The sequence below is a fragment of the Lepidochelys olivacea genome (genome assembly GCF_965140295.1).
Source record: "Lepidochelys olivacea isolate rLepOli2 genome assembly, chromosome: 1".
Taxonomy (NCBI): Eukaryota; Metazoa; Chordata; order Testudines; family Cheloniidae; genus Lepidochelys; species Lepidochelys olivacea.
The window spans coordinates 255,262,758-255,284,377 of record NC_140411.1 but is presented as its reverse complement, the minus strand read 5'-3'; the positions used below and the strand labels follow the sequence as shown (position 1 = coordinate 255,284,377).

The window sequence follows — 21,620 nt, the reverse complement described above, 5'->3', positions numbered from 1 at the left end:
CACAATGGAAACAACTGATTTTTCTATACAGAAAATACATGCCAAGCAACAGCTATCCAAAGTTATGTCGCAGGGCTATTTGTGCAAAAACTCTTTGAAAGTACTTATTTGTGAACTGACCTTTCTATTATGAATTTAAACATCAGTTAAAGGAACAAACAAAGGCCAAACAGTGAGTAAGGCCTTTGTATGGGAGCAATAAAGTTTTCTTGTCCAACTGCTGGAAGGCAGGCTACATTCACACTGCCTGAGCTAGCAAAGAAGTACTAAAAAAGTGCTGACATTTCTACAGGAATCTGAAATAAAACAATAAAACACACACCCCAAACCCCACTGTGCATTCCACAATATGTTCTGCCTCTTCAGAGAAAAAAAGCTTGTCATCAAGAAGTTTCCAAGAAGCAATACCAATCTTCCCAGGGACATTTGTTCTCCTGCAGCCTTGAAATCAGGTTTTGTATGCATTTTGTAAGCTCCTACGTACTCTGACACTACTCAACATCATGTTGAGTAAACATGTTTTTTCTTTAAGCTTTTTCAGTACAAATACACACTCTATGGATAGGTTTTCTCCCTACAACAAGGTCCAGAACCTTTTGGAAAACTCTGCTAGTTAGGGACCATGAGGATCTTCCTTCAAGTGATGGAAATTTCAAAGTGAGCTGTAGCTCACAAAAACTTATGCTCAAATAAATTGGTTAGTCTCTAAGGTGCCACTGGTACTCCTTTTCTTTTTATAAGGAAATATGGCATCCATAAATGCTGTTCCTGACAAATGCCAGAAGAGTATGTCAAAATTACTCTGGTTACTTCAACTTGCTAGCTGAGCTATTTCTTTGTTTTTCTCCACAGTTATGGACAGTATAGGTTTTTGTTTTTATGTTTTGTCTCAACAACAACAAAAAAAACAACCTTTGGAGACCTTTCGTTCCTGGAATTGCCTTTAACACATGGATGGCAGACTCAACAAAAAAATCCTGGGTTTAAGGAAGGCCTTTCTTGTGAACATGAATTTTCTGGTCTCAGACCCTTATACCTGATAACTTAAATAATAAGAATTCACCAATCAGTTCTCCAGCTGCCTTAAATATACTAGAAAGGTCTATAAGGATGAAAATTCTTTTCACTAGTCTTACTTAGCTTAGCTTTTCGGACAGATTCAAACTGAGAACTGGCTCCATCCAGACCCTTCTCTTTAATTCTGATCACAGGATGCCTTTAAGTTTAGTTCCGAGACAGCCTCATTGCTAGGATAGACTTGATAGTCTGCTATGTCATATGAGGCCTCAGACTTTGTTCTATTATCAATAGACTGAAGAAAGGAGAGACGACACCATCATTCCACAAAATCCTGTTCTTCCTTTGGGAGCTCTACAAGTAATAAATATACGGCCCTGGCAGCAAAATTCCCCTGTGCTGAAGCGTGAAGTTTATATTCCAGGGTACTGTTTACATTCCTTTGGTTCTGAGACAGGTCCTCCAGCACCAACAGAGAGTTCCTCTCCCCTGATGCCAAGAGATGCCCTTCTGTCATTATTGCTCAGTTCCTGCAACAGATCAGGAGCCTGCTGCCCATCACCTCATCCACATTGGGGCAAAGTTCCCTGTAATCAAAGGATTTGAAGCTCGAAACCCTTGGGGTCTGCCTTGCCAACATCCAGGTTTGTCCTAAGGAGGTTCTTCAGTTACCTTTTCTTCACAGTTGACTTAGTTGTTCTGAGGTACCTAGTATTAAAGACTGAGCTATGTCCCTTCTGAGGTTTCAGCAGCTGCCACCATTTTGCTTCTCCTCTTCTGGAGGGGTAGAGGGAGACCCCTAGTTTTATCTTATCTTTCTTGGGTCAGCAGCCAGGAATCCATGCTCTTGCAGCATTCAGTACATTTAAAACTTGTCCTTAGCCCAAGGGTCACATCTAAGTTGCAAATCTTCTAAAGACCACACAGACAACACTGCTCCAGCATAACTATTGTCTTAAGCACCAAGACTTTTGGGTCTCCTTATATGACAGCACTTTTTGGCATGCAATCGTATGTCTTAGGAGCATTATAACTCTTCCTTAGGCACCTCACACAGTTGATTGTAAGATATCTTTGAGGTGCCTTAAATTCTTCTCAAAAAGGCTATCCATTTCAATGCAGTATGTTATTATCAAGAATAGGTCACTATATTCATTTCAGATCTAGTTAGCTATCTTCAAAGAAGTGCAAGTACATCATACTGAAGTGTTTCATAAGAGAGCTGTGAACTGTTAAGATGCTAGGGAAAAATCAAATGAACTTGGTGTATTATGTGGAAGTGAGCACCCTTGATCTTGTTTGCTTTCAGCGTAAACAGATCATTTTTGATCCATACTGTGACCCTGTTATTTCTTACTGATATGTTTCCCCCCTCCATTTTCACAAAACCCATTCAATATACTTGCAAAGTTACATAGTGTATTACATTTTAGTTTAAAATTACAAGTCAAATTGACTACTGTTTGGTTAATTCAACATGTATGCAGTCTACATGTAAATTCAATAGACATCCATCTAGAAACATTTCTAATGTTTCTAGATTTGTTTAAGTTGACTTCAGACAAATGGCAACAACATTTACAACAACAAACAAAAAAAATTCAGAAAACCTGAGCCTTTTAAGTTAAAATGCAGAAGAGGTTGGGGTTTACAAAGGAATTTTATTTTACAGATTAAGGGCTTGTCTACACTGGCACTTTACTGCAAAAAACACGCCCCTGAGCGCAGCAAGTTTCAGCACTGTAAAGTGCCAGTGTAGACAGTGCACCAGCGCTGGGCACTGGTAGCTACACCCCTCATGGAGGTGGTTTTTTTAGAGCGCTGGGAGAGCTCTCTCCTAGTGCTCTGCCTCTACTAATGCTTTAACGTTGCCAGTGTAGACTAGCCCTAACTAAAATACTGACTGTACATGATTAAGATATATCATAATCAAGACCTTGAACATGCATTCCAAGTAAGAAAACAAGGGATTCTGTCAGTAATGTTGGTTTCTCCTGGTCAATATTTCATTTACATTTAAAAACACTGATTTTTAGAGAAGGGAAATATACTTGTTTTGTCTCACCGTGGTCCAGTATTGTAAGTAAACAATGGCAGCAAGCCTTCAAACGACCAAAGGCACATTCAACCATCATTCTGTACCCGGTGCTAAAACAGAGATATGCATGCCATCTAGTGCTCCACTGCACTTCAGGAATTCCACTGCTGCAAAACAATCCACTATATCCTGCATATTGCCCAAAGTCATAGTTCTGCGTAGCAGGAGGCAATGAATGGCCCTGCCCATTGGCATCACAACAGGTCATGCAGTAATTTTCCTGACTCCAAATTGATTCTCGATTGACCTGCAACAGCAGATTGCTACTGGTTTCCACAGTGCAATGGCCACTTCCTTCTCAACTGGAAGGCTGAGGCGAGTTAAGCACACAGATCCAGAAACGTGGCCTTGTGCATTCAAAAATTCTACAGCCACTGCTCATCACCCCAAACCTGCATGACAATGCAATCTCTCCAGTTTCTTGGGACCAGAACCAGCACTCCACCATCTGCAGCTGCTCCCTGAACGCCACCAACAATACTTAACTGTTTCTTTCTATTTCTTGCAACAATCTAGCCTCTGAGGACTTGTCATGTTTTCCGTGGCTCAGCAAATACTGCTGGATTATCTGCCCTGTGCTTGCAACACTCATGACAATAGTGCAGAGAGGTGCAGGCTCTATGATGCTGTCAGAGATGGCGGACAGCAAGGAGAGATGCACAGGTTTGTGCGGTTTTGAAAAGAAGGAGTGAAATATTATGAATGAAGATGAAATTATGGGCCTGAGAACACTACATCATAGAAAGCTGACCCCATGATCCCAGTCAACCCTGCGTGACTTGTTTTGGCCCCATCAGGCATTACAAAAACTTCCCAAAACACCCTGTGCGTTGGATGGTAGTGAGGATGCACACCGCCGACACAAGGAGCCAAGTGTGCACATGCACAAGTGATGTAATAACTATCACATATGTATGCAGACATAACTTAGGTCAGCAAAATGTTATAGTGTAGATATGGCCTAAGTATTTTTACCCCTACCCTCAGCCTCTCCCACAGTCACACTCATTCATACAGAGAGCACACTGATTTGCTACATACTATTGAAAATTCTTCTCACTTTTTAATCTTTCATACATAATCTTTAGTTTAGGGAAAACTTGCATTTCTTGTTCAGCTAAAATATAGGGAGGAGGCTGCAATCCAAGTGCTTGTACTTGTCTGAATGTTGTTTCAGTTCTTGGGGTACCCAGGACTGAGAGTAACCTTTTCACTCCCTGCCTCCAGCATTACGGAGTCCTGCCCATGCCTGACTGGATGTCAGCTCCTTAACATCATCAGCCTTTCAGCCATTCAGGACTTCTCTACACTTACAACATTACAGTGGCACAGCTGTAGCGCTATAGTTCTTCAGTGTAGATACTCACTACAAAGATGGAAGGGGATTCTCCTATCCACTTAGTTAACCCACCTCTCTGAGGTGGTAACTAGGTCAATGGAAGAATTCTTCCACTGACCTAGTGCTGTCTACACCAGGGACTAGGTCAACTTAATTATGTCACTCAGGGGTGTGGATTTTGCACACTCCAAGCGACATAGCTTAGTCAACTTAACTTCTGAGTGTTGACCTGGCCTCAAGCACTCTCCTCTGGGCTGTGCCAGCACTGTCTTCGCCTTGCAGGTTAACAAATTTCTGCATCCAAGTCACTGACTCCCTTTGAAATCATTCTTCTGTGATATCTAGCCCCTCGCACTTGTTATTCACAGAAATCCCAGATGCTGTGCCCCCAAGAACCAGTATACCCCAGCTTACCTTAAACCAGTGAGCCTGTAAACCACACTGCACTTGTGAGCATTTATACCACAACAAAAGTAGGTTTATTTAAGAAGGGGTAAAGTTTTAACTAGACACCCTCATTACACACAGGATTTCCTCAGTGAGCTGATCCAGAGGATTTGTCCCTACTATTTGTTATACTGAAACAGTCTTTTGGCCTGCTAAACCCAGGGTTGTGAGTTCAATCCTTGAGGGGGCCATTTAGGGATCTGGGGCAAAAATTGGGGATTGGCCCTGCTTTGAGCAGGGGGTTGGACTAGATGACCTCCTGAGGTCCCTTCCAACCCTGATATTCTATGATTCTATGTTGTTTCTATTTATAGGTAGGAGGAAACCCTGTCTTGTTGTAATGTTCCTTTTTTCCTTCAGGAAGTTTTGATTGTTTGCAGTTCTTTCTGATAATTTTTTAGCCTTCTACTATAGTAAGACATTCAGTGGAAAGCTAAGCCTTGCATGGCATCACTGGATAAATAGAGCAGGATGACAACTCCCTCCTGACTGAATGGGCCGCCAACACCACGACACATTATCCTCTGTGACTAATTTTTACTCCAAGTTCATAAAGCATAATATCAATGTAAATACATTATTCCGCAAATATTACCCAGGTGTACATCTCTCAATATTATTGTTATTTATTAATTATTATTGTTAATTATTATTTGGTGTTGTACCAATAAAAACAAAAACCAGCAGGATCTTATTAAAGGGAAAAAGGCAAAATACCACATTTATTGTGAATACAGAAAGAATCATAGTAAGCAGTTAGTTATAGCTATAACATTCCATTCAATCTCATATTTATTCACACATTCATTCATTCATTCATACACAAACACGGGTTCTGCAAGGTTGTTATCATAGTTACCAGCCTTACAGTTGCTCATGCCAAGCCACTGGCCAGGTGGCCTGGACATGAGGAGGGAGCAGGGCCTTGTCAGATGCTCATCTGATGCTCCTGGAAGTTGGTTTGCAGAATCAGACCCCAAAGTTCTCACTTTTTAGAGTCTATTTTTATAGGAATTTCTTCCTATGCCAGTCTATGGGAATTGCTTCATCATGCTGTTGCTGAATCAATCAGCAGATAGCACATTCCTGACGGCTCCAAGATGTTATCTTGTTCTTTGGTTCTCCCATTCTTGAGGCTGTTGGGTGGATTCCAGTCTGCCCTCCGGGGGTCCTCTGGTTATTTCCACTTGACGCCTTCTTCAGCCGATGGACACTGGATTCTTAGGCTGGCACCTCCCTGATCATTCAGTTATTATCCACACCAGCATCCATCCACATACATCCTCTATCTCTATTTTAATCACAACTGTTAATACAACAAAAGGGCGGGGAGTCTCTGGGTGCTGTTTCTGTTGTTAGAGTATTGCTTTGAGTCTCTCTCTCTGTGAACTGCTTTGAGAACAGACTCTGTCTTAGAATGTACTAACACAATTAGCAGCTTGCAAGTTTCACACAGAGGGAGAGAAAAAGTACCAAAAACCAAGAGACCTCTTAATTAGTAATACCCTGGAATTTAAACTATGGGGAATCAAACTCATTTGTGATTTTAATACAGAACTTCTTTAATATGATCCAACATTGGCAAGTTATGAGTTTTCTGTAGATACAGGATATAGATCCATAAAGAGGAACATGTAAGGTGTAGTGAGTTTGTCAGGTTTAAGGTGAGTTGTTTGCAAAAAGACAGGAGACCCTTTGCTAAGGAGCCTCTGTCACAAATGTAAACCCTAAACTTTTCACTAAATCCACTCTGACACAGGACTCCTACTTTGGAAAGCTGCAGAGTAACACTGGGTCTAGGTTAGAATGTGTGACATGATTCTCTCTGCTAGCCAATTTGGGAGTAACATATCATGTGTTCTTAACCTGCCCAAACACAGAGCCAGATGCTGCTTCTGACACAAAATGACTGTTAGAAAAAATTAGCCACAGTAAAGAATTACAACAGCTGTGACCATTATAGTTAGGTTCAAGAGTTTCCATTCCATCTTCAGGCATTTTCATGTACCCCATTTCTCTCATTTAGTGCACAAGTTGGAAGGTGTGCTGTAACTAAGTCATGAATTTAACAGCAAGGATAAAAAGATAGCTCAGTAACCTCATTTATTATGCACAATCCAATCTGTTCATGGAATCAGCAAGAGTATCGCAGAATAGTATGTGTTCATACACACAAGAGGGACAAACTTGAGTTGCAGGTGAAACCTTAACTCTGAAATATGCATCAGGAAATTACACTTTATAATGTTAAAATGTAACAAAATGGGGGTTCTGTCTGTACCATTTCTGAATTGTGGATAATTTTATGAAATCATATCATGAAATTTCTGTGTCATGGAAAGCCTACATACATGCAAACACCCCAAGAGTTAGCAGGGTTGTGCCAAGTCTCCGCCAGACCAGAGCCAAGGGTGAGTGATCAGGACTCAATGATCACATATTCTAAGTAAAACACTTTGGGATGATGGGTTTGCTGTAGCAGGGAGAAGATACTTTCTCCTCCTGGCTGAAGGGGTAAGGGAGAGAATTGGAAGTAATGGAAAGTTACTGGGAGGAGAACAAAAGGAGCAGGTAGACCCAACAGGAGTCTATAAAGGGACTCATAGGGTGAACTGAGGAGCCATTTCGCACCAGATTAAGATGAAGGAGGTTGCTGCAGGGGCAGGGTAGGGATGAGGGTGGGACACCCTGTTTGCTTGAACACAGATGATACCCAAAGACTCCCAAGGAAAGGGTGAGCTAACGCGAGGGACATTGAGTTTAGGGTACTTTATTGTTTTGTATGGGCTGTACTCTCATGGACATGTCATCACTGCCTGTTGGAATGTGCTGCAGGTATCTCACTCTAAGGACCTGTCTACACCTGCAGTTATTCAGGAACAGCAATTTCTAAACAACTCTATGTGTGGATGCTCTAATTCTAGAATAAGAACACCTCGTTCTAGTTTATATTAATCCACTTTCAAAGTGGATACAGTTAAACCAGAACAAGGCATTCTTATTCCGGAATAAGACCATCCACACAAAGTTATGCAGGCATAGCTACTGCACTACAGACAAGACCTAACCAACTCAGATTCAAATAAATGTACTACACTCATTAATGTGCAATTACATACTGCACTTCATATTCAAAGTTAACGTCCCTTTTTTCAAAAATACTTATATCTAGAAGTTTGAATAGCATTTTGTATCAGTTGTTCAGAAAGACAAATTATTTAGAAACACAGCCAAACTTTATTTTTGGAATGGATGTGCCTTTCATATTTCCATCATTCTACCTGCCCACCCATTTTTTCTCATGAGCAGGCAGGTAACTGAAATTACTTTTTTAGAAGGATTCCTGTACGCTTCCAACCCCTACTATAGTTATAAGAATAAAGGCAAGCAGGCAAAGCTGAGAAACAGCATGTTGTATACATACACTTCATTATATTCAGGAAGATGCTCACACAGCTAGTGCTTCCAATTTGACAGTGCTGGTAATCCAGCACTGAGGAGGATATTTTAGTGTAGCAGATTTGTTTGTTTGATGGGGGGCAGGGAGAGAGGGCAGGGAGCTAATTATAAAGAAACATACTGTTTTAAAGGGTTGGTTATATTTTTAAAGCCATTTTGTCATCAACTTCCATGAATTTTTATCCCTTTAGTAAAAACTGGCTTCTGGCCATCTTCCCAGTAAGAACCCCACAGAGACACTTTGGGTTGGTTGCTGGGCAGGCAGAAACTGTGAACACTCTTCTCCAGAGTTCAGCTTCTGAGGAAAAGGAACATCTCATATACAGTAGAACCCAAGGAGGTCTGAGCCTTCCCAAAACTGGGGGGGGAGTCTAGGGGCCCCTCCCCCCCATCCCAAGGACCCACCCCTTCTCTTGCCCCGGAGGCCCTGCCATGCCCCCGCCCAGCCAAGCTGGAAGCTGGAGCAGGGCAGGGGAACCTGCCCCTACACCCGCACCTGGGGTAGAGTAGAGCCAAAGGCAGGCTCCTGCCCTTGTCCCTGCCCCCCCAGGCCTCCCGCCAGAGCAGGTGGAGGGATCCAGGCCCGTGGGGCCTTGGACTCACAGCCTGGCCATGATAAGAGCTGTGCAGGGAGCTGGCATGGAGTTGCGGACCCTCCACCTGCCCTGGGCAGGGACCCAGACTGGGGGCTGCTCTCAGCCCCCCTGCACCGCAGTCAGGTGGAGGGTCCATGTGGCTTCCATAACTGCCCAGGCTCCCTGCTGGCCTAGCCGGGGCGTGGGGTCTGCCCTGGCAAAAAGTGGGAGGGCTATGGCCCCTCCTGGCTCCAGCGCCACTGGTAAACCCAAAGAGTAACAAAACACCAGAGTTAATGACTGAACGGTCAAACACACACCTAATTTGGAACCAGAAGTACGCAATCAGGTGGGGGGGGGGGAGGAGCAAATACTATATAGTACTGTGTTAAATGTAAACTACTGGGGAGAAAAAGGAAAAAAGTTAAAAAAAAAGACTTGACAAGATAAGGAAACCATTTCTGTGCTTGTTTCATTTAAATTAAGATGGTTAAAAGCAGTATTTTTCTTCTGCATAGTAAAGTTTCAAAGCTGTATTAAGTTAATGTTCAGTTGTAAACTTTTGAAAGAACCACCATAACATTTCATTCACAGTTACGAACATTTTAGAGTTACAACCTATCTCCATTCCTGAGGGGTTTGTAACTCTGAGGTTTTACTGTAACCACTTCTATACCCAAAGAAAGGAAGGAAGGGGCATTTATGGTCTCTGGATTAAAATCTAAATCTACACCTCATTCCCCCAAAGCGTACAACTGTTGTGTGTGGCCTCTAGGGAGGAAGAAAAGTTTTCCACTGATGGAAGAGAGGAAATAAAACCTCTGAAGACTAAAAATGAGGCCTTGACTTAAACCCCATACCCCCAAAGAGCATGGGAAGGGAGGAGGTGGGGAAAGAGAGAAGACCCATTTTTAATACAGAGAAAAAGGGTTTGTGACAAACCTGTGCAATTCACATCCATATACTGATACAAACCTGCCTATTTCCTTATATGATTTCTAAAAGATCATTTCAACATGAATCAACTGAATTAGCCTCTTAAAGTAGGTCGTTGCTCTAGCAACCAGCAGGCTGTTTGGACAACTCCCTGCAACAATGACCTACTTTTCAGCTCTTCCTAGGACAACCTCATAACTAGAATTTCATGTTCACATCTGAAACATTCTAAAGAGAGAAGGCTAATCTGCAATTTATAAAGCCCATCTTTCCTGGAAACAAAAATAGACTTCCACAATGTTCAGAAACCGGATCAATGAGTTCCTCTACATTGACTAGAAACATATTCAATATAGAAACAAAACTATTCAGTACACATTCGGACTTCAAAAAGCATTTAAGAAAGTCAATTATTAAAACTCAAAAATGCTAACAAAATAGCATGAGAAGCTGCCAGAATGAACATGCCCAAAAGCAGTATTGATCTCTGACAGCAATCTTCATTGTAAACAGGCTGCTTCACTATATCACCGAGAGGAGCTGAGAGAGATATTTCTCGATTACAGACTTGAATAATATTAAGGTTGTGACAAAACTCAGCAATGACAAAGTTAAAATTGATACTTTGCATTTTACCCTGTATGAAGATAAGATGGTGGTGGAGGGAATGTATAACACAAATCCAGGAAATAGCACTGACAGTTACTTGGTAACTTCTTGTCTATTGTTTGTCAGAAGCTTTGTGTTAACATTTCCAAAAGAAAGAAAGAAGTTTACCAGTACACCTTTACTCAGAAGTTTATGAAAACAAATCTGAATTTTACGAGAATTTTGGAGACAGCTACCTTTTAGATAAAACTGAAAAGTCAGCAATGTTTACCTGTAGCATACATGGCTACTCGACCATCCAATTTCCCAAGCATCTAGATTAAGGCCACATACTTAAAAAGGCATTGTGCAATAAAATTTTATAAGTGAAAAAAATCACATTCCAAGAACGAGAGAGATGTTACAGATGCACATCCATTATTACACAGTATACCTGGGGCTTCTGATTTTTGGTTTTAACCAATAAACATGAATAGAGTACTTCTAACACAAAAAAGAAAAAGATACTTATCCAATAAACACCAGAAATGGTTATCTGTATCCAAGGGCTTGTCTACACAGAGCAGTAATGTGGACTAAGGGGATGTGATTTCTAAAGTGCGCTATGCTGCACATTAATTGGTTACTCCTGAGGCAATTCTGTGCCAAAAAATTAAAAATTCTGGAAAATCTGCTTGTTGAGGTTCCAGATGCAGGGGCAATGGGTCTCTGCTGGGGGGTCCAGGTGAAGGTGGTTGTGGCTCAGTGGTAGTGTGTGGGGAGGTTCTGGATGCTAGGGGAGTGGGGGTGCAGGGGACTCATCAGGGTAGTCCAGCTGCAGGGGGGGGGAGGGACAGCTCATCGGGGTGGGGTCCAGGAGGGGCTGCGCATGGGGGCTCTGGATACACGGGGGCTCTGGATGCAGGGGGTGAGACTTGGCAGAGTGGAGGTTCAGGTGCAGGGAGGGTCTGCATATGGGGGGTTGGGCGGGTGGGGGAGCAGCTCACTGTACAATGACTCCTTTCTCTGAGGCTGAGGAGCAAGGGAGGCAGGAAGTGGGGATGTGTGTGCGCAGAGCTTCCTGAAGTCAAGGGAGCTTTCTGGGGGTGGGTCTGACCCAGTCCTGGCCGCTTCTTGCAGGGGAAGAGGAAATCCCATCCTCCCCAGCCCAGCCAATCCTAGCAGCTGAATCCGGTGCAGGATAGCCACTGGTCAGGGCATTCCCAGCTCGCCCTCACCCCAAGGTGATTAACGGCTCCACCAGCTGCTCTGGATGCCCGAAATGGCATGCCCGCGCTGCTGGGGAACGGTGTGTGATCACTTTTGCAGCTTCCCTTTGCTTCCCTGTCAAAAGTCATTTTTCTGCAGGGAAGCAAAGAAATCTGCAAATTTCATGTCTGCAGGGGACATGAAATCTGCACTTGTACAGTGGTGCAGAATTCCCCCAGGAGTAATCGGTGAGTGTAGACCCAGCTAGCATATACTAAAGGTTCCCTAATATGTTTTAAAATAGAGCTCTTTGAAGCTGTACTACATTAAACTGCACTAGAGAACATTACAAAAAGATTACAGTAGTATATACTGTAATGAGTAGTGTATATTATATACATACTCATTACAGTACATACAAAGAGAAAGCCCCCCAAAACCCTGATTTTTGGACATCCTCATAAAACTCAAAAATTGCAAAAAACAAACTCTGAAAACTGAAATTAATAAACCCTGAAGAACAGAAGCCCCATGTGTGCTCTAATGAAGACAACATTAATAGAGAGGTTTGAATGGTTGCCTATGTATGGGGAAAGAAGTAACTTATTTGCATCTTAAGTCTTGACAAAAACTGTAAGTTAACAGGAAGACTATTTGAATCTATGACAAATGGTAACATAGATGTAAAACTTTGGATGATGTTCTAGCACCCAAGTCTTGGATAAATCCTATAAGCATGATGAACCTCTACTACTCCTGCAAATAGCACTTCCCCAAACATAGCAACACAACAAACTAAGACCATTGTAATTTTACTTTGCCACTGCTAATCAAGTGCAATATGTGGAATCCTGAAAAGGTGAAAAAAAAAAAAGGGAGATTGAGAATACTGTAGGGAAACTCAAAGTAAGAGGAGTGCTGCATCTGTTCCCTGGCAGAGAATCTGAGTTCAAGAATGCCAAGAATCTGAGTTTTAGAAGGGGATAGGTCTATTGTGCAGTCACACTCCTCAAGACAGGCTGTGGAAGAAGAAATGACCAGCCTCCTGAAGCTAAGAAGGAGGATTTATAGGTGGAACCGTAGGATTTTCCAAAGACACGCCAACCTCTCCCCTGTCTCCAATACAAAAAAAGTGTTGCCAAAAAAAAAGGGGGGGGGGAGAGTTGGGGGGGTTTGAAGAAAAATCTACACTAACCTCACTACAATTTTCATTCCAACAAATTCCTACATACGCGTAGCACTGCTGAAATATAAAGTACCTCTGAGCTGGACAGTGGTAGCCAACTGCTTTATTGGAAAGGAAAATTTTGGCCAGAGAGACAGCTGAAGAACATCACGTCCAGAGAAAGCAAGCAAGACCTGCATTTTAAGAGACCCATCTTAAAACTTTTTCTTTTTGAGATCTGAGGGAAGAAATAACATACTGATAGGGAGATAGCAAAATTCAGGGAATTCTTTTAAATTACCTCTTTTTTGCACACAATATCACCACTTGGGCAAGTAACTGGTGACTTGCCAGAAATTTTCAAGGAATAACTAAGTGAAAAAATCAGTTTCCTTAATTTGAAGATTTTTCTCTTCTCTCCAATGATAAAACTGTCTTGAGTCAAGAAATTTCATTTAACCTGGTGATAAAAACGGTTTTTCCTGTAATATCCTGTACTACTTTTCAAGAGTCACTGGTCACTTCATGGAATTAAGATAGTTCCATGACCTGAATGTTTTTACCCTATTACATGAAAGACGAAAAGAGAAGGCAATCAGTAAAACAACAGTGTGTGGAGAATTGGTTAAAAAACAAAGATTCACCGATAATGACACTCCACTTGTGAGGTAACTCCCTTCTCTTCACGTGTCAGTATATTTATGTCTGCATCTATAACTTTAACTCTATGCATCTGAAGAAGTGAGGTATTTACCCATGAAAACTTATGCTCAAATAAATCTGTTAGTCTTTAAGGTGCCACCGGACTACTTATTGTTTTTGTGGATACGGACTAACACGGCTACCCCCGATACTTGACATATAAACTGTGTACCTGACTAAGCGAAAACATTTTCTACATCTGGATTGCATGAAGGAAGCTGCCTCCACGTCCACTGAGTAATAAGTAGTCCCCAGCTGGGATTTCTTGGGTGTTATTTCCCAAGAGTCTTGATTTGACCATTCTATTCAGTTTTAGATTTTTCATCTTGGAAAGAGTCTTCCATTTTCTTGGCACCAACACAAATATCAAGAACAGACTAAGTCAGACTGCCATTATTTAATATAAAAAAAAAATACTGGGCAAGAGAAGGAAATTATGTCGAATTCTTGGTGGGGGATATGAGAAGAGAGAAGAGGTAAAATGCAGATAATTCTATGACATAACCATTAATAATTCCTTTCAGAATTCATTTCTCCTCTGTGATACTTAGTCCAGTCAGAGGTCCACAGTCAACTTTTCACTCATGATATGCCGGATATGCCTCTGTTAGAGTTGGAGGGCACGAAATGAAGAACAGATCTTGAAATCACTGATGAACTCTCCCCTAAAACCACAGACCATCCTAATCTGAGGAATGAAAAGGCAGTTTTACCCATTACCCACAGGATTGGTCTCTAAACAGTGTAAACCCAGACTAGAGTTATTTCTCTGTCCTGTACTAACTGAAACTTATAAAAATCAATTACTCAATTGCTTTTCTGAGAATTTCCTTAATGTATCTCCTTCAAATGGTGTTTGGATGATGATGAATGTGGATATGGAGATCTGCATTTGAAACCAAGTCTAATTTCAGGAGTATCTATTTATGTTATAGAATGAATAAAAAGAGCAGTTATTAAAATGTAGCATAAAAATGACTACTCTCATATAGTGCTTTTAACAGAAGTACATTCTTTTCATCCACAGATCTCACAGTGCTTTAAAAAGCTAGCATCATTATCCCCATTTTACATCTGGGGAAACAGACACAGAAAAATGACATGACTTGCCGATGGTCACCCAGAAGAGCAGGAAATACGCTGTTAGATGCCTACACCAGAAGAACAACACTTCTCAAAGTAAAAACTGAACCCAGGACAGTCATAAGAGATTTTGCTGCTGCAAAAAAAATAGTTGGATTTTTTTTTTTAAAAGAACTAAAAAAAGTGTTAACTTTTCACATCCCAAGAGAGCTCTCCCTTTCTATTTACTTGCCTCTCCAACCATCTCCCTTTTCCCTTTACTGTATATCTAAGGTCACTGTGCTGTTTACAATTGCTGTCCTCTCCTCCAACTCCATCCTAGACCCCTTACCATCCAGCTTCCGCCTTTACACTCAACTGAAATCACTCACCCCAACATTTCTAATGACCTCTTAACCAAATCTCAGAACCAGTACTCCATCATCATTTTCCTCAGCCTATCGGCCCTGACCATGCTCCTCTTCTTGAAACTCGTCCTCGCTTGGCTTTCATGACTGTCCTATCCTAGTTCTCTTCCTACTTTTCTAATCACTCTTTCAGCCTGTACTTTAAAGGATCCCTCTCCAGCTTTCTGCAGGGGTTCCACAGAGCTCTGCCCTCGGTCCCTATCTCTTCTCCCTTTTCACTTTATCTCTGGGTAATCTCATCGGCAAACACAAATTCAACAAGTAGGTCCCAGCACAGCAAAGTCCTTATGAAATAAAATTCACTGATATTATTTGCTTTCACAGTGAGAGACTTGCAGAATTGCTGGGGTAACCTAAGAGACACCTAAGATGAAAATTCAAGCACCAGAAGTATGAATATTTCACACTTAAGAATAATTCTTACAAGCCACAAAGGTGGGAGTTTGTTTAAAAAATTAAAGAGGAATTAGTTTGGAAAAGTGGAGAGCACGAAAGAGCATAGGTGCTGGAACTGAGGGTGCTACAGCATCACCTGGCTTAAGGTGGTTCCATCATATACACATTTTACAGGTTGGGTCAATGGCTCTTAGCACCTGCACTATACAAATTGTTCCAGCACCCCGGGAAAAAGAAATAAATTCTTGTACCTCTACTTCTCTGATTGGGTAAAGCAATAAGACTGGCAGTGCCTCAAGCCAGGAAGTTATGAAGCACAGGTTATGGAGAAACTCCACATAACACCTCCTTCTCCCAAATCAAACTAGCTAGACCTTCTCTGCCATAAAAAATAGCACCTAATTTAATAATCTACTGAACATGCCAAAATATTCCCATAGCAAAATACAATTCAATTCAAAATAAAAAGACATTAACTGTATTCAGAGTTAATAATACTTTCTCATTTCAAAAAATGAAACAATACTAGTATTTTAAAGAAAACAGAGAGAGAGAGAGAAAGAAACCAAAATGCTACCACATGAAATTAAGAGGATCCCTAAGGTTTTCTAAAACTACTCCTTCATGCCAGCATCCTTCCCAACCAACAGGAATCAAGGAAAACAGAAGAAATTTAAATGATCAGCCAAACTGAATCCTTTACATAATCTCCACATATTTTTTATTAATCAAATGCCAAAACAAGAGTAAAAACATTTTCTTTCATCCTGAAGACAAGCGTGATATAAGCGTGATTTGTACTTTTTGCTCGTAACAACAGGCAAACATACTCAAAAACAGTCAGTCTGAGACAAAGTCATGCTCAAACCCTTTATAACCTATCCTGAAAAAAAAGTTATACCTTTAACTGTGAATTTTGAGGAGAAAAGCTCACAAGTCATTCAGTTTCTTCTTAAACTATGGTTCCACCATGAAATGAGATCTACATCATTTTTTGAGGGCAGAATTTAAATCATGTAAAGTAAAGTAAAAGTAACTGAACAGCCAGTTAGATTTCTTTATATATGTCGGGGTGGCCAAACTGTGGCTCAAGAGCCGCTCAAGAACTCTTTTACAGTTAATGTGCAGCTTGCGGAGCCCCCACTCCCCCCCATTCTCTACCTATCAGCCTAGGTGGATGGGGGGGGGAGCTTGGGACCTCTGCCTTGCACCAGGGTGGTGGGGTAGGGGCTTCTGCCCAGTGGCGAAGGGGGTCTCAGGGCTTCAGCCCCATGGGGCGCACCTGCTGGGGCTTGGGTCTTCAGCAGGAGCAGGGGTGAAGCCCAGAGTCCTGGCAGCTGTGCCCCAGCTCTCAAACTTCTGAAGATCATCATGGAGGGTCAGTAAGTTTGGCCACGCTGATATATATCAATGCCAGAAATGAGACATCATAACTCTGATATCAAGGAGTTAAGGCCAAGTGGCAAGATAGATATGAAGACCATGCTATGGACAAAACTTCCATTTTGAGTCTTCCTGCCGCACGCCCCATCACTTTTTACATTTATTTAATCAATCTTCTGTTAGGACAGAATCTTCCATTTGAGAATGGAAATGGAAAATTCGTTATCTAGAACCAGTACCTCTGGAATGATCAATAGGGAGATATACTTAGGTGCCAATTCAACAACTTGAGAGGCAGAATAATAATCAAAAGCATGGTATTAAGTTTTAGAGGGCATAGGAAAGAAGCCAAGAGAAAAGAGGTCAGTGAGGCCACATCACTGGTTAGTAATTATACTTGCTCAATATGACAACCACACAAAAATACTAATTCACACAAGAGTTACCTGCATGGTTAAGAGGAGAATTCCCATACAACATCAATATATTGAAGTATGGTCTCAATTTGCCAGGTTAAAAAACCCTGAAAACCAGAAACACTGCAAATGTCTTTATTTTTCACAACTTATAAAGTGAATGGAGGAATCATGATTGATGTAAAGACAGCTATCACAATGTAATGTTATTTCCAAAACCTAATCTCTTCTCATTTCTTTTCTAGTTTTATTACAGCACCTTTTTCTAATGCCCATTCTGTTAACTATGCTTTAACTTCAAAGACAAATGAAAAACTGACAATGGTAGTCACTCCAGGTGCACTGATTTTGAATAAAAAGGTGACAGGGTATGGAAGAGAATATGGGTCACTGGTGCAGCCCTTTGCAAGACAATGATTTTTGTCTACATAAATGTCTTCAGTTTAAAACCCTCCCTCAACCCAATGCTAAACTCATGCTGATTGAAAAAAAAGGCACTGTAAATTAGCAGCAGAAAAAGGAAACTGACAAGAAATTTTTTTAAAGATTTTCAATTGCTGAGTGACCATCTGCTCCTACTTACACAGAGTTGTTTTGCCAATGCAATGCCCTTTTCTATAAAAACATAAGCAAATAACCAATAGCTGGGAAGATAAGCTGCTTGACTGTCAATTTCACCTGCTGAATGATAGCTCCAAACTGAAAGGGCCATTTTACAGGTCTCGTGTGCACATACTGCAGCTGCTAAAAAAATGAAAACAAAGTTTTGAAAAAAATTTAAATGGTTTTCATTTAGTTCAAAACAAATTTAGTTGTTTTTTATAAACGTATTTAAATCATTTTGGTAAATAGTTTTTGAGACTGGTTTTGTTGTTACCTTAATGGTGGTTGTAAATTTTACTTGAAAAAGCTTTAATAAAACACATAATACAGAACTATGAAGCAGAAGGCAGTGTATCTGGTACACAAACTGTGTTTATAGCAAGAGCCATATAGGCACTGAAATCTGAAGCAATTCAAATGGTCTTGAGACTAGAGGATGCTGCAGTATCTGGAACTAGTTCTGGGAGATCTCTGATCTTGTTGGCGAGGTGGAAGATTAGTACAGAGCAGGCATTCTTCCTTGAAAAAAAAAAATTCTCCAATGTCCTATCTATGTTTTTCTTTTAGACTAAGTTCTTCAGAGCAGGGATTGACTTTGTCTTCTGTACAGCACTAAGAATATTTTTAGACTAAGCAAGCTAACACGTGTGCTAAATGTGAGTAATATATATTATATACATATAATTGTATTCTGAATGGTTGCCAGAAACCCAGGGGCCATTAGTATTTATATTAATGAGGCTCTTCTTCTTTAGTAGGTCCCATGAAGTTCACACCTGCTCACAGATCACAAGCATCCATGCTGCGTGCTGATCTTTTACAGACTAGAGACAACAGGAGTAGGAAAGCATGTCTTGATTTGTTTTTCCATATTATTACATATTTCAGGATGTTTAACATTCTTAAGTCATACTCCACTAATTAACAAATTTAGGAACCTGTGAAGTATTTTAAACATCAGACTTGCCTTATCCCTTTAGGCTGGCTCCATTCTCCAGCAGATAGAATGATCAGGAAATATAATTTCACAGCTTGTAGTGGCACGTACATAGTTCCACCATAAAAGCAGAAATCTCTAAACTGTTTATAAAGCTACAAGATATTTTTCAGTAGAAAGCATCTGCTGAAAACAACTTGTAAAGACAATGGTCAATCCCATTCAGAACGAGTGTCCAGCAACAACTGTATTTAAACTGCATAATTCTAAGTTAATGGTTAATGCACGTTTATCAACAAAAATGAAATATTATAGGAAGGGTACTCTAATACTTCCACCTTCTCAAGACTATAATTAGGACTACCATGAGCAGAAGTTGGCAACTTCCAAACATTTAAAGAAGTTAGCTTGTCCATGAAGTACTCTGATGTCCTTAGAGAAAATTATATAAAATAAAAGGAAGGTCTTGTAGAGAAGACTCTAAACTGGTAGCCTACTAAATCCACGTTCTCCTCTTAACTCTGCCATACATTCCTTGTATAAACTTTGGATAAGTTCATCTTTCTGTACCTCAGTTTCATTATTTGTAAAGTGAAGTTAACACTTCTCAACGCTACGGTTCTGTGGAGGCTAAATTAGCATTCAGCAAAGCGCTTGTAATCTTTGGATGGATGATGCTACATGAATTCCAAGACACTATCAGTTTATTAGAAAAGAAAAACCTTTCAGACAAATACTGAAGTTTCACGTAAGCTCATCATTTTGTATGTATAACCTATTCTCACTACCCTCTCCCTTACTTCTTTTCTTGCTAGGTCATCTCTTTATTATACAGGTATCTGTCATAGCTCCATAGTTAAAATAAAGTGAAAAACTCAAAGCAGGATTCAACCTCTTTGACTACAAGTTAGGTGTGTGATTCCCAGGTCAAATACCTATATTCATACTAGCTTTCATCTGAATGTGCTACACTACTATTTTTAGCATGCTAGCTCAGATGAGAGCTATGGCAAGTGTGAAGATGTAGCCATTGTTTGGTATGAAGTTGGTTAAACTTGCATCTTCCTGAAAATGACATCACTTATACTTTTCAGGATTGAATGAATTTTCTGAGAATTTACATATAAATCTGTTAAGCAGTGTCAAAAATATTAAAAAGCTCTTTCATGAATTCAATACCTGGTATCAGTGCATTTTTTGTCTCAAAATAATCTCAGCTCAGGATTTTACGGGAGGTAACTGGTCCACTCTACTCAGCACCAGTGAGGCCTTAGCTGAAGCTAAGACATCCAAGTCCGGGAGTCAAATGAACACATGGGGAAAAGCCCAGAACAAAAGTGACATTCGTTTTTCTAAACCTTTTCTTTTCCTCATAGCTATAAAAAACTGTTCATGTTTAGTGTTGAGGGGGAAAAAAAATAAAAAGACTGATGGGGTCCTGACAGTCCTCAAAAAGGTTAAGGGCTGTTATAAAATGGATGGTGATCAACTGATCTCTGTGGCCACTGAAGGTAGCAATAATCAGCTCTCTCTTCAGCAAGGGAGATTTAGGTTACGTATTAAGAAAAACTTTCGAACTATAAGGATAGCTATGTTCTGAAATAGGCTTCCAAGGCAGGTCGTGAAATCCGCATCAGTGGAGGTTTTTAAGAACAGGTTAGACAAACACCTGCTTCCAGAGATGGTCTAGGTTTACAGCACAGGGGGCTGGACTAGATGACCTCTTGAGGTCCCTGCCAGCCCTGCATTTCTATGATTTAGATGGTAAGCTCTTTGGACTTGCATACACTAGTTTCTTTCCCTAAAGTTTCCAGTCACTGCTACCAGCAATATCCCTCTACTGGAAGTCACCATGGCTGCAACCACCAGTATTTTACCCAAGTCATCTAGATCTAGATTTCCTTGAGTCATGATTACACAACACAGTGAATTAAAAGCCAGGGGCTAGCATGAGTGCTCCCAGGGTTGCGGGGACTCAGTTATTTGGGGCAGGGGCAGATTTTGTTTTGCAGGGGGAAAGCTCCTGGCACTCTGGGCGGTGAACGTTACCGCTCCGGGCCGCTCAGCCCGGGGTCTTGGCTGCGGGCCGCCCAGCAGCCGGGTGACAGCACAGCTGGGAGCAGTCCGGAGGCGGGGCGCGGGCGGCGTTGCTGGGGCTGGCACAGCAGGCCGGTAGCGCAGGCTGGGGATGGCTCACCGCTGTCTGAGCCGCGGGGAGGCAGGGCCAATTAGAGCGAGGGCGGGCGGCACCCGTGACCGCGTATGTAACCCGAGGACTATGCCGGGCCGGGCCCGCTCACTCACCGCCACCGGTTGATGCCCACGTTGGAGGAGCCCGCGAACCAGGGGTCGAGGATGTAGACGCAGCGCACGCTGTCGGCGCCCTGGATGCACTCCCGCAGCGCCGGGTTGTCGTGGAGCCGCAGCCCCTTGCGGAACCAGTGCACGGCGTTCACCCCCATGGCCGGCGGGCGCGATCCCTCACGGAGCGGCGGGTTCAGGAAGAGCCGCCGCGGCTCATGCCGGCCTCGGCTTCTTCTCTCCCGCGCAGCCCTAAAGCGGTGCGAACCCCGGCCCCGCCGCGGCAGGGGGCGTGACACGGAGCGGTAACGCTGTTGCCGGGTCGCTCCCTCGGCTTGGCGATCGTCCGTTGGCGCTAGGACCCCCGCGGAGGCGACAGCGGGACCGGCCGCCTAAGGGGGACACATCACCCCGAAGCCTTGGCGCCCACTCCGAGAGGCCGCGCGCTGCCACAGGTGACGGTTAGCGGCGCGCGGGACGTCACGCTCCAAGCGGCTGTCGCTTCCTCGCCGCTTGCCCTGTGACTGCACCGGACTCAGCCGCTGACGGAAATCGTTAG

General features: G+C 42.0%; 1 protein-coding gene across 1 annotated transcript in view; it reads right to left on the bottom strand.

Moving 5' to 3' along the window:
• The window catches only part of CRY1 (cryptochrome circadian regulator 1), a 75,221-nt gene extending 53,639 nt beyond the window's left edge, over window positions 1-21,582 (bottom strand). The window contains exon 1 of the mRNA XM_084651282.1: window positions 21,065-21,582. Within this exon, the coding sequence (XP_084507408.1) occupies window positions 21,065-21,222 (158 nt within the window). The 5' untranslated portion in view covers window positions 21,223-21,582. The remainder of the gene's footprint in view (window positions 1-21,064) is intronic.
• Between the last annotated feature and the right edge of the window lie 38 nt (window positions 21,583-21,620).